Below are 13,045 nucleotides of genomic sequence, written 5' to 3' on the forward strand. Positions count from 1 at the left end.
ACCGTTATAGCAATCCATGGAATGTCTTAATGTTGGCCTGATAGATTAAGCTAAACAGGCTGGTAAATATTCTTGCATATTTCCACTCCTCCTCCGATTCACACATGGCTTTTCATCCCACACTGCAAAGTTTTAGAGCAGAGGTCTCTAAACTTGGCAACTTTAAGACTTGTGGACTTCAACTCCCAGAATTCCTCAGCCAGCTGTGCTATACTGGCTGAGGAATTCTGGGAGTTGAAGTCCACAAGTCTTAAAGTTGCCAAGTTTGGGGACCCCTGCTTTAGAGAGACCCAACATCTCTAACCTGTAGAAAGCCTTGACTACAAATTCAGATCTCAACTGTAGATGCTAATTGTTGTGGCCCGCCAATGGGAGCAGCCGGCAGACTCACACAGTGAGGAGGTTGGGGAGGAACATGGGCCAGTCCTGGAGTCTGGGAAGGCTCTGATGAGGGCTCTGCATCAGAGGCAGAGATGGGGCCAAGGCCGTCCGACAGTTATCAGCTGCCTTCAGAGTCGGGGCAGAAGAACAGCTGGAGCCTGTTCCCAGTGTGCACATGTGCAGAGCTGCCAGGGGAAGGGAATAGCTAAGAAACCAGAGTCGACTCGGGAGTAAAGCTACAGGTGGACGATGAATGGCTCCTCCCCCCATAGGGAATAAAGAGGAGCGAAAGGGGAGTGGTGTTTGCAGGAGACAATTAGTTCAATTCATTAGGGTGAATATCTGTTCCTGACTTCTTGCCAAGTCATTACTGCTACAACGTGGTGTTTGGAAGATATCGGCCTGGCAACTCTCCAAGCCTGATAAAGGTCTGTAGTTGTGAAATCTCATGAAAGACTATTTGCTGGGACTTTGCTGGAGGGGAATTCCCTTTCACCTAAATAAAAGGGGTTTTATCGGGACGAGGAATCTGCTTCATGGTCTTGGGAAGCCTAGGTCAGAACACTTACAAGCTGCTAACTTTAGTCAGGGAGCCCTCAACAATCAAGAGAGCCCATCTAATGTGCCAATGTACGTACTTATTAGCCAAATATTTAAAGGGGGGGGGGGATTTCGTGTTTCACACCAACACAACTTGCACATGGAAAAATACCAGAATCCAATCACATATCAAGGTACTGCCAGCCATAAAACAGGCAAGCTTCTTTTTAATTTCTTGTTGCTAGTATTTGCCCGCTTTGGAGAGCCTCAATTTTAGCTAGAGGTTTCCTTGTGGCCGATGAGCCGATGATGCGCCACCTTGGAGAGAGAGAGAAAGAGAGACTCCCTTCTTACTGTCCGGTAGCCATTCTGATGAGGTGCTCTTTATCGAATCGGAAGAGATGCCACCCCTCCTCGGTGGAGAGATCGGCCGCCCCGTGCCTCATATAGTACTCGATCGACGGCTTATTCCAGACCACGACGAGAAAGTGCATGCAGCTACAGTTGGACTCGAGGGCGATCTGTTCAAGGGTAAACCCAGAGGATTTGCGTTTGAGAAGCAAACGTGAAGACGTTCACAATGTAATTCAGCAGAATATCTACACTACAGCAGGGGTTCTCCAACCTTGGCAACTTTAAGACTTGTGGACTTCAACTCCCAGAATTCCTCAGCCAGCGAAGCAAAACTGGCTGAGGAACTCTGGGAGTTGAAGTCCACAAGTCTTAACCAAGGTTGGAGAATCCCTGCACGACAGCTCAAAGGTACAGCTTATTTTAAAATGGCCGCTTAAGGTGGTACAGTAAGGTAGAATTGGTGACTTCCTTCAAAACAGTCGCTGCATGCAGAATTGTATCCAGGTAGTCCTCGACTTGTGACCACAATTGAGCCCAGAATTTCTGTTGCTAAGTGAGACATTGGTTAATTTCATTTGGCCCCGTTTCATGACCTTCCTTGCTACCATTGTTAAGTGAATCACTGCAGTTGTTAAGTTAGTAACACGGTTGTTAAGCGAACCTAGCTTCCCCATTGAGTTTGCTGGTCAGAAAGTTGCAAAAAAAAAAAAAATGATTGCTGCAACTATCCTATCATAACTACGGGCCAGTTGCCAAGTGCCCCAGTTTGGGTCACCTGACCCTCAAGATGCTGCAACCGTCATAAATAGGAGCCCGTTGCCACTCATTCGAATTTTGATCACGTGACCGTGGGGATGTTGGAACCCCTTGTAAATGTAGAAAATTGTCACACTTTCTCAGTGCTGTTTGTCAGTTCGAACGGCCACCAAATGAACGATTGTAAGTCGAGGACTATCGTGTCATAATATCGACATGCAGAATTGCTTATACGAAGCTGGAGGTGCGTGCTCTAAAGCAGAGGTTTCAAACTCTATTTCATTGAGGGTTGAGTTTGACCTAAGGGGGTGGGGTGGGTGTGGCCAGAGGGGGTGTGGCCTGCTCAATGTCACTCATGTTGGGGGCGCCTGTAGTGGCCCAAGTGCTCTGCCAGTGAAAATGGGTTCCCAAGCTCCGTTTCCAGCTGCAATGGCCTCCTGCAACCCTCTGCCAGCGAAAATGAGCTCCCGAGCTCCGCTCCGGCTGCGAAGGTCTCCTGCAACCTTCTGCCAGCGAAAATGAGCTCCCGAGCTCCGTTTCCGGCTGGGAAGGTCTCCTGCAACCTTCTGCCAGCGAAATGAGCTCCCGAGCTCCGTTCCGGCTGCGAAGGTCTCCTGCAACCCTCTGCCAGTGAAAATGAGTCCCGACGCTCCGGCTGCGAGGTCTCCTGCAACCTTCTGCCAGCGAAAATGAGCTCACGAGCTCCATTTTCACTGGCAGAGGGTTGCAGGAGGCCGTTGCAGCTGGAAACGGAGCTTGGGAGCACGTTTTCACTGGCAGAGCCACCATGGGCCGTTCCCTCATTGTCTCCAAGGTGGCCCTGATCCGGCCCCCAGGCCTGGAGTTTGATGCCCCTGCTCTAATGCAGTGTTCATCCACCTTGGCAACTTTAAGATGCATGGATTTCAAGTCCCAGAATTCTCCAGGCAGTGCAAGTGGCCCAAGGTGGAGAAATAATTGCTTCTAAAGCTTAACTGGGCAAAGCAGGTTGACTAGAAGGAGATCGAGCCATTAAACATTTTGGTTAAGATCTGAACGTTTGCATGTATAAAAATAGTTGCATTTTCATGCCTGCAGCTGTAGGTCGTTGCAACTTAGCTATATTTTCTCTCTCTTAAGAACAGCAATATTGCAAGTTGTAAAGTGTAAAGGAACATTCAGTCATGAAATCCTCTTTGCAATCAAAAGAATTCATAAGCAGTTTTAGCCGTTGGCTGCAAATGAACTCAACTTATGACAGAGGTCAGAAAATTTAAGATGGTGGGCTCTATTACCTTGACTTTTTCGACCCTTACAGACAGCCCTGGTTCTGTGGACTCCTTTTGTGGCTTTAAAGAACTACGGATGGTCCTCTAAATTTAATGTTCCATCCTAGAAATGGCCATTTGGACTGACTGAATGATGGAAATTTTAGCCACCAACTTGTGTGGAAGGAATCCATTTTGGGAAAGTTGCTTTGGCTCATTTTTATTTTTTTTAAACTTTTCTGCAGCTGTTTAGCAATAGAGTTATCCAATGCAAATGATGAGCATAACATTTAAAATATAACTTAAATGTCTTAATTGGATACTTGCCTGACTTAAATTTTTTAAAAGTTCCGTTCCAATGCCCCAGCCTGCCAAAACACAGTTAAGAAACTCAGTTGTCTGAATTGGAAATTTTCCATTGTTTTGTTCTAACCCATAGAATTATATGTACAATAAGCAAAGGCTTTATTCTACCAATCCCTACAAAAAATGGTGGTGGGGATTTAGCTGGTTTTTGTCTCAGATCTTTTGAAAGAAAGAAAAATATTGTAATTGCTTAGCTGCATCTATCAGGATGGCACCAATCCATCATCAGGAGCAACAACACTTGCACAGCAAATTTATATTGCCGTGTTTCTCACCTTGGCAACTTGAAGATGGGTAGACTTTAAGCTGCTGATGTTGGGAAACACTGCTATATTGGACAGTAACGCATTCTTGGATTCACAAAATCTAGATGAACTTGGATTGTACAACCTGCTTGAAACCCATCACCCCAATTGGTTACGAGATACGAGCAACCACATTTCCTGCAATTTCACCACGTCACTTAGACGTGATTAATCCCAAAGCAGAGGGTTGGTTTGGTGATTAAGCAGACAGATTAGAAAGCAGGAAGCTATGAGTTCAAGTCCCGCCTTGGCCCTGAAAGCCAGCTGGGTGACTTTGGGCCAGTCACTCATTCTTAGGCCAACCCACTTCACAAGGTTGTGGTTGTGAGGAAAACAAGGAAATGGGTGTGTTAGATCTGTTATTTGTAAAAATAATAAAGGCAGGGTACAAATAAGTAAAGCAAAGAGGGAGGAAAGATTATGGGACTGGAGGCTAAAACATACGATGAATGGTTGCAGGAACTGGGCATGGCTAGTCTAGTGAAGAGAAGGACCAGGGGAGACAGGAGAGCAGTCTTCCAATATTTGAGGGGCTGCCACAGAGAGGAGGAAGGAGTCAAGCTATTTTCCAAAGCACCCAAAGGCCAGACAAGGAGTAATGGATGGAAACTGAACAAGGAGAGATTCAACCTGGAAATAAGGAGGAATTTTCTGACAGTGAGAACAACTAACCCATGGAAGAGAAGTTGCCTTCAGAAGTTGTGGGAGCTTCATCACTGGAAGCTTTCAAGAAGAGACTGGACTGCCATCTGTCAGAAATGGTGTAGGGTCTCCCGCTTGGGCGGGGGGTTGACCTAGATGACCCACAAGGTCCCTTCCAACTCTGTTAATCTACGTTTAACTTCCAGGATCATGTCTCAATTTCAGGGCTTGCCTGAGTGCCAAGAGTCCTGTTTTCTATTCACTAGTCTTCGACTTAACGACCACAATTGAGGCCCACATTCCTGCTGCTCAGGGAGACATTTGTGAAGTGAGCTTTGCCTCGTTCCACAAACTTCCTCGCCACAGTTGTTAAGTGAACTACTGCAGTTTTTAGTAGCAAGGTTGTTAAGTGAATCTGGCTTCCCCATTGCCTTTGCTGGTCAGAAAGGGGATCCCAGGACCCCAGGACACTGCCACCATCATAAATACGAATCGGCTGCCAATCTTCTGAATTTTGGCCAAGTGATTGTGGGGAAGTTGCAACAGTCAAATGAAAAACAATCATAATTCTTTTTTTTTTTTCAGTGCTGTTGTAACTTTGAGCAGTCACTAAAGGAACTGTTGTAAGTCGAGGACTGTCTATATTCAACCTTTATAGCCAAGAGAGAATTCTGGATTTAATTACCACAGGGTGGGTGTCATGCCCCAGTTGGAATCTGACTCTGAGGGAGAGGAGGAACAGTCAACAGGGAGTGGGATTGTGGCTCCAGAGGTTGTGAAGGAAACTGGGGAAGGGCATAGGCCATCTGGGCAGTCAGAGGAAAACCCAGGCCCATCCCCTCTCCATCCTAGGGCACGCAGGGAGGAGAGGATAAGGGAGAAATGTGAATGGCGTGGTGGGGAAGGAAAGGACCTTGATCCCCTTCATGGGCTGCAGCTGTGAGGGCTGTTTAAAAGGACACTGCTCATGGGCCAGTGCTGGAAACAAAGCGTGAAAATATTTCTAGTCTGCCCGTTCTTATCTGAGTTTGGCGTCCTTCCCAGTGTGTGTATTTTGATATCTGTGGACGTCTTCAAGCCCTTATCCTGCCTTGTCTCAGTAATTGCTTCAGTGTGGCTTGTGTTGTTTTTTCTATTTATAATATATATGTATTTTGAGTTTGAATGGAAGTTCTTCCTTTTCGCAACTGTTTGTGGGGGAGGTTTTTGTCTCCAGTCAATGATAATTGGAGCTTTAAAGCCAAGTTGAAGGAATTAAAGAGACTTCACCTGTTTTTGTGACTGTGTTGCTTCTGTATCACACCCTGGGTCATCACAGTGGGGACATGAATGTGTATCAAAACCTGGCTATTCTCCAGGCCTGTCACAATGTCCTCTGATGATGTGTCAGAATCGGCTGGAACCGGGAAACACCGACATGTCAACTCCTAATAAATCAATCTTTTTTACTCTGAGAGATGCGGCTAGAGACTTGTGATTTGAATGGGGCTGCACCCGGTATTCCATAGTAGCCTCTTAAAACCTGTGGTGGGATAGACCCTGAGGCCACCACCTCGTGAACCCCCAGACCCCGTGGTCACAGGGGGCCAAACCCATTGTGAGGTGCAGCGAATCCTTGATTCGAGGTGGCACAGGAGACAACTCCAATATTTAATCAAGTGGAAGGGCTACCCCTTATCAGAGGGATCTTGGGTAAAGAGTAGGAACGGTCAAGCCGATCACCTTGTGACGAGGTTCCATGCAGAAAACCAAACCAAACCTGCGGGGGGGGGGGTTGCAACCCTAAGTTCTAGACCTGCAATAAATTCGTTTTCTTTTCTTTTGCTTTGTATAGGTCACCTTCAAGAAGTGAGGGGAGCTGAATGTCAACTAAAAATAATTCTTTGGTCTTTTTAGTTGTCAGCAGAAAGGGAGGGGGGAAAGCATTCCTTAAAGGCTTTAGATAATCGCTTTGGCAACCAAAACTTCTGGCACGCAAAATTATTGCTGGAGAGCATGATTGATGACTCTTGGCTATGGATGTGTCTCATTGGAGAATATACATCCAGGGGATGGGGGGAAGACCAGGGTCAAGGGTGAAATCAATGATGTGGGGAACGCCGACATGTCAACTCCTAATAAATCAATATTTTTTACTGTGAGAGATGTGGCTAGAGACTTATGATTTGAATGGGGGTGGATTTGTCGGAGCCCTGACAGTCCTGATTCCACCTGGTGGTTCTTCTGTTTTCTGGCTATTATAAATGGGCAACAAGGACACAGAATTGTTAAAAGTTACCTCTATATTCTTCCATAACATAAAAGTCTTCTAAGTATAACAGCTTGCCAATCCAAGGGTCGTATGTAAAGTAATACATAGCAAAAGCTACAATACCTGCATCTGTGGGGGTGGAAAAAAAGAAGCATTGCTTTAAGGAATTACATCCCCAACATGAAAAGGGCAAGGCTGCCGAGCGACTTAAAGAAATCCAGTTTCTTTTAATTTCGTCAACTTAATACGACGGATCTTGTGATGGAAGTGCTTCTTGGAGAAAAAGGGGATGCATGAAGATTTAATGTAACCGCTTACCTAACTGCATTCTGGTAAGGACAATCTTCCGTTAAAATGGACCAATAAATTACAGTAATACCCCTCACCGAGTCATTGCATATTATTCTGAACTGAGAAACAGGCCAGCGTGGGGCAGGGGGTGTCAAGCCACAACAGATCTTTTTATATATACATTTTTTTCTTAAAATACATAAATGCTTATTAAACAGTGTATTGTCTGGATCAATCTATTTATACAAGATATTAATACAATACTAGTAATGCAAAATAGTAATCATAATAATACTCATGTTTGCTTATATATAATAAAATTCTTACTTATACATACCAATAATCTTTCATCCTCTAATTTCCACCCCTTTTGTCTGACTATTGATAGAACATATCCCATATTGAAAAATAGTCTGTTTCTTCCTTATCTTTTATTATTAATGTCAATCTATCTGTCTAGCTACAACAGATCTTTTTATCACACCCTGGCAGCATCTAGAATTTTTTGAGCACTCCTGTCAGTGTCTTTCCTTGCACACAATTAAAAATTAATGCAGTGTTGCAGGCTAATTCTGCCCACTGCCAGGAGTTCGATCCCTACCGGCCCAAGGTTGACTCGGCTTTCCATACTTCCGAGGTCGGTAAAATGAGGACCCAGATTGTTAGGGGCAAATATGCTGATTCTAAAACTACTTAAGGAAGGCTGTAAAAGCACTGTGACGTGGTACATAAGTCTGAAGTGCTATTTAGACTTAACAAAAGGTGAGAATTCACCACGGCCAACTCGCCAAGACCAACTTGCTGTGGAACAATTTAACAATTCTATTTAATTAGTTAAAATAAATAAAAAAATGTTTTAATTTTTGCCATTCAGATTTCATTCTCTCCCTCCTTTTTCATCCTTTTTGTAATGATTCTATTCCACCATTTCTTTGATATTACTGTAACTCTTGTCCCGCAGTGAGTTGGCCATGGCGAGTTGGCCACAGCAAATTGCCATAGACTTTCATGCACTCGGTAGGAGTAATGGATTTGTGAATATGAAATCACGGCTCCTTTAACAATTGCTGTTGCCTTACCACTAATTGTCTTCGACTCTCCGTTCACCTCGGACTCAGAAGCAGCAGGAAAATGTCAGAAGGAGCCTCTGCATATCATGAGCATTTCTGAAAGTTCAATTAATATTTTTTTTCTCTGCCTTTTAATCCTACAAGCCATCGAGAAAATTAAGCAGAAGGAGGTAGGCAGAAGTAAAATACAGCCAGCCATTATACTTCTGGGCTGAACAAACAGAGGTTCTTTAATGGAAAAATAAATGTAAATGTAAATGTAAAGGGTGTTTTATATTTGGGACTCAAAACCAAATAATTATAGGCAGCTATTAAAATGGTAGGAAGTTTGCGTTGTGGGGGAGGTGGCATAAAAATTTAATAAAACAAGTTCATTAAATGCTGTGCTCGGGTGGCAATACCTCCTTAGACCCCTCAAATTATCTTTTAATTGAAGGACTTTATTTGAAAAGTTGACCTTGTATACCAGTAACCCTTGTGAGACCACTCAAAGAGAACCCTGATCTCATCTCCCCTAACTCATGATTTTAGGCCAAGTTTTTAGACTTACCTAACATTACATTTTCCGATGATACCTCTGCTACTAAACACTGGAAGAAGGGACGTTGTCCAAAACCATCTTGAAGTAAATCTGAAAAATGTTCAAGCCATTGAATGAACGGTGAGAAATACTACATGAAAATCACAAATGAGAGGGTCGCTCTCAGCTGGGACAAGTAACGGGAGTTCACTCCATTATGTGACGCTAGGGATTCAAACCGACAAACCACTGACCTTTCTGATCGACAAGCTCAGCGTCTTAGCCACTGAACCGCCGCAGTTTCGTTCAGTTTTAAAGTGAATCTGGCTTCTTTGCTGACTTTGCTGGTCACAAAAGGGGATCACATGACCCCCTGCAAAGGTCGTAAGCGTGAAAAGCGGTCATCACTTTTTTCAGTGCTGTTGCAACTCTGAACGGTCACTTTATAAAACGTAAGTCAAGGACTAGTTGTATAAAACCCTCAAAAAAAAAAAACCTGCTGTTTTTTTACCTGTTTCTGTTATTTTTACTGCTTCGGGCATGTTTTCATAAGCAGCCAGTTCCTGCCAAGGGAAGAAACCAGAATGTCATCGGGATAAAGAAAATGTTATTTGTTCGGACTTCTCAACAGTTGATATTCGACCCCTATTCGACCCCATCATCATCTCCTCTCTTATTCTTTATATATAATATATAATATATATATAATATATATAATATATATATATATATAATTATATATATATATATATAATTTTATTTTATTTTTAACACAAACAATCCATCATCCATTAAACTGTATCATCTGGGTATAAATATGTTGTGCAATAACAAAGTTACAGCCATATTCATTGCATTAGTATTAATTCTCTACTCTTAATACAGATATACATAATATATCTGATTATTATAACAATCCTCATCTTATTTAATTCTACTAACAGATTTTCATTAATCTTTTGTTTCTAACTTTCATATTTATTCTTTAACCATTGATAAAATAAATCCCATATCATATAACATTCAGTTTGTTCCTTCTCTTTAATTGCAAGGGTTAACCTATTCATTTCTGCCAGTGGTGGGATTCAATTTTTTTTACTACTGGTTCTGTGGGCATGGCTTGGTGGCCGTGGCAGGGGAAGGATACTTAAAATCTCCAATCAGAGGAGGGATTTGCTGGTTCTCCAAATTACTCAAAATTTCCACTACTGGTTCTCCAGAACTGGTCAGAACCTGCTGAATACCACCTCTGATTTCTGCACATTCTAATATTTTCCTGATTGCATTCTCTTCAATAGGAATCTCTTCATTTTTCCTGTTTTGTGCAAAAACCATTCTAGCTGCAGTTAATACATGACTAATCAAATATACATTCTCTTTACTATAGATTTCAGGTAAAATCCCCCACAAAAATATTTCAGATTTTAATAAATCAATATGCTGTTGTATCATCTTTTTCAGCTATGTATGTATTTTTGTCCAATATTTTTGGCTACTACCCATGAGCACTTATGATAATACGATCCAGCTATCTGGTGGCATTTCCAACATTTAGCTGATTTATCTTAACATCCTTGCCAACCTTGCTGGCGCAAAATGCCATTTATGAAACGTCTTATATGGGTTTTCCTTATATGCAGTTGACATTGTTAGTTTATAAGTTTCTATCCCAAAATTTCTGCCATTTATCTAGTTCTATTGTATAACCAAAAAATTTTGCCCATGCTATCATTGTTTCCTTCACTTGTTCTTCCAATTTGATACCTAATAAATAGCTTTTATCAATCTTTCTTCTGGTCCTGTTTGTATCTTTTCCAATTCTGTCAATTCTTTATAAAAACCATATAATTTAGCATCTTTTTCATATCTAGACCAGTGGTGGGATTCAAAATGTTTTACTACCGGTTCTGTGGGTGTGGCTTGGTGGGCATGGCAGGGGAAGGTTACTGCAAAATCCTCATTCCCTCCCCACCCCACTAACCTGCTTTCCAGTTCCGTTCTCCTGTGCAGGGCAACAAAAGAAGACCCAGCCGATTAGCTGGGACTCAATGGGAGGCAGAGAATAGATGGGGGCGGGGCCAGTCAGAGTGGGTATTTACCGGTTCTCTGAACTACTCAAAATTTCCACTACCGGTTCTTGAGAACCGGTCCGAACCGGCTAAATACCACCTCTGATCTAGACTGTATCTGCAGTTGTGAATACCAAACCACATCAATCCCTTCCTTGCTCATTCAATTCTTGTTTAGCTTTGAGCTCCTCTCTTACTCTAATGAGTCGCATGATATGTGGACAGTCCTGCGGCTCGGCTGGTCGCACTCGGAAGCGATTCATGGGGTTGCTGTTGCCTTCCATAGTGACCGTTTGAAGCAGCAGAATGCCCGTTCGCTTCCCACAGAGGGGTTTGAGCGCTCCTGAGCCTCTGCTGGGGCTGCTTCATTCACCATCTCAGAGTGTTGATGGTCAGACAAGGCCAGAAAAAAGAAACAAGAAGACCAAAGAAGAAGTAGAAGCAATCTTTCTCCTTTGCCACTGTCCTTTCCCCACGTTATCTTTTCTCCTTCCCGTTTACAAAGAATGGAGATTAGAGATGCGGCTTCTGTTTCTGGCTCGCTTCCATCCCAGCTTGTGCTGGGGTCACCCAACAGGCTCTGATCATGCAAACAGTCACAATGGGGCCAGCATCACAATATCCCATCTCTGCTCATCTTCTCCCCTATAAACAATTTTCAAGACAAGGTGAAAGGTGAGGAGGGAAGATCTCAAGGTAGGCCAACTCTGGAGTCTACTTTTCAATGTTGGAAATCTCAAATGAAGGTTTAGGATTTGACTTAGCTTTTCTCTCTCTCTTCTTCTTCCAAGTACCAACCACACAAGTCAATGGATGTCCCCCAAAAGCGGGTGGTAAGAAAAATGCCTGGGAAGGCCACCTACAATACTTCTTCATTCAACGTTGGGGAAAAAGAAACTGTAATAGCAATAGCACTTAGACTTATATACCGCTTCACAGTGCTTTTACAGCCCTCTAAGTGGTTTACAAAGTCAGCATATTGTCCCCAATAATCTGGGTTCTCATTTTATCCACCTCAGAAGGACGGAAGGCTGAGTCAGCCTTGAGCCTGGTGACATTCGAACTGGTGGCAGTGGGTAGAATTAGCCTGCAACACTGCATTCTAACCACAAGGAAGGAAGGAAGGAAGGAAGGAAGGAAGGAAGGAAGGAAGGAAGGAAGGAAACGGAGGGCAGTAGCTATAGCACTTATACTTATATACCGCTTCATAGTGCTTTACAGCCCTCTCTAAGCAGTTTACAGAGTCAGGATCTTGCCCACAATAATCTGGGTCCTCATTTTATCGACCTCGGAAAGATGGAAGACTGAGTTAACTTTGAGGATGGTGAGATTTGAACTACCAAATTGCAGGCAGCCGGCAGTCAGCATAAGTAGCCTGTAATACTGTATTCTAACCACTTCGCCACCACAGCTCAGGAATAATAATCTTGCCTTTATCCTTGATTTGTATAACCAATGTATTGTATAAGACACAATTGGTTGGGTATGTTTAATAGGCTGAAGTCTCACACTAGCATGGCAAGGCCAAAGAAATCTGTAAATTGTCTTAATCCATTCAAAGAGTCTCTCAGCCCCCATGTATCACAAAACGGGTCTATGACAATTCACCACAGCCAACTCGCCACAGTCAACTCGCCGTAGGACAAGAGTTACACTAGTATCAAAGAAATGGTGGAATAGAATCATTCAAGAAAGGATGCAAAAAAGGGACAGAATGAAATGTGAATGGCAAACCTAAAATGTTTTTTATTTATTTTAAAGAATTACATTGAATTGTTAAATTGCCGCATGGTAAGGGCGCCATGGCAAGTTGGCAGCAGTGTATTGTTCCAATCTGTCATAAAACATGGTTTTCATACTCACTTCACACCAACATTAGAGCTGTGGTGGCTCAGTGGTTAGAGTGCAGCACTGCAGGCTTCTTCTGCTGACTGCCAGCTGACTGTAATTTGGCAGTTCGAATCTCACCAGGCTCAAGGTTGACTCAGCCTTCCATCCTTCTGAGGTGGGTCAAATGACCCAGATTGTTGGGGGCAAAAGGCTGACTCTGTACACTGCTTAGAGAGGGATGTAAAGCGGTATATAAGTCTATACCATTTCCATGGAGGAATCATCCATGTTTTAGACCTTGTACCAAAAGAAAATCAAATTATATAGCATCACAACTGAGCCGCTGTTTTTATTCAGGGCATCTTTCAGTTTTCATTTCTCAGTGTTGCAATTATGAGGTATAGATAAACAGGTGACGTAGCT

At 43.1% G+C, this 13,045-nt stretch overlaps 1 protein-coding gene across 1 annotated transcript; it reads right to left on the bottom strand.

Moving 5' to 3' along the window:
• Nucleotides 1-1,251: 1,251 nt before the first annotated feature.
• Nucleotides 1,252-11,076, bottom strand: SATL1 (spermidine/spermine N1-acetyl transferase like 1). Its single transcript, XM_026674668.2, has 6 exons — nt 10,990-11,076; nt 9,235-9,286; nt 8,754-8,834; nt 6,870-6,971; nt 3,606-3,646; nt 1,252-1,442 (listed from the first exon to the last, which is right to left on the bottom strand). The coding sequence occupies exons 1-6, from the start codon at nt 11,074-11,076 to the stop codon at nt 1,272-1,274; spliced, it is 534 nt and encodes a 177-aa protein (XP_026530453.2). The 3' UTR covers nt 1,252-1,271.
• Nucleotides 11,077-13,045: the final 1,969 nt, after the last annotated feature.

Source organism: Notechis scutatus, chromosome 10 (genome assembly GCF_049901735.1).
Source record: "Notechis scutatus isolate UNSWTSFEM ecotype Mainland chromosome 10, rNotScu1.2, whole genome shotgun sequence".
Classification (NCBI taxonomy): domain Eukaryota; kingdom Metazoa; phylum Chordata; class Lepidosauria; order Squamata; family Elapidae; genus Notechis; species Notechis scutatus.

What these genes read in the sequence shown, in the direction of transcription:
- SATL1 (XM_026674668.2), bottom strand. Translation starts at nt 11,076, where the DNA reads ATGGAAGGCAACAGCAACCCCATGAATCGCTTCCGAGTGCGACCAGCC. An exon ending in ATATCATGCGACTCATTAGA is followed by an intron (nt 9,287 to 10,989) that starts GTAAGAGAGGAG and finishes TTCCCTTGGCAG; the next exon opens with GAACTGGCTGCTTATGAAAA. An exon ending in AGTAAAAATAACAGAAACAG is followed by an intron (nt 8,835 to 9,234) that starts GTAAAAAAACAG and finishes AACATTTTTCAG; the next exon opens with ATTTACTTCAAGATGGTTTT.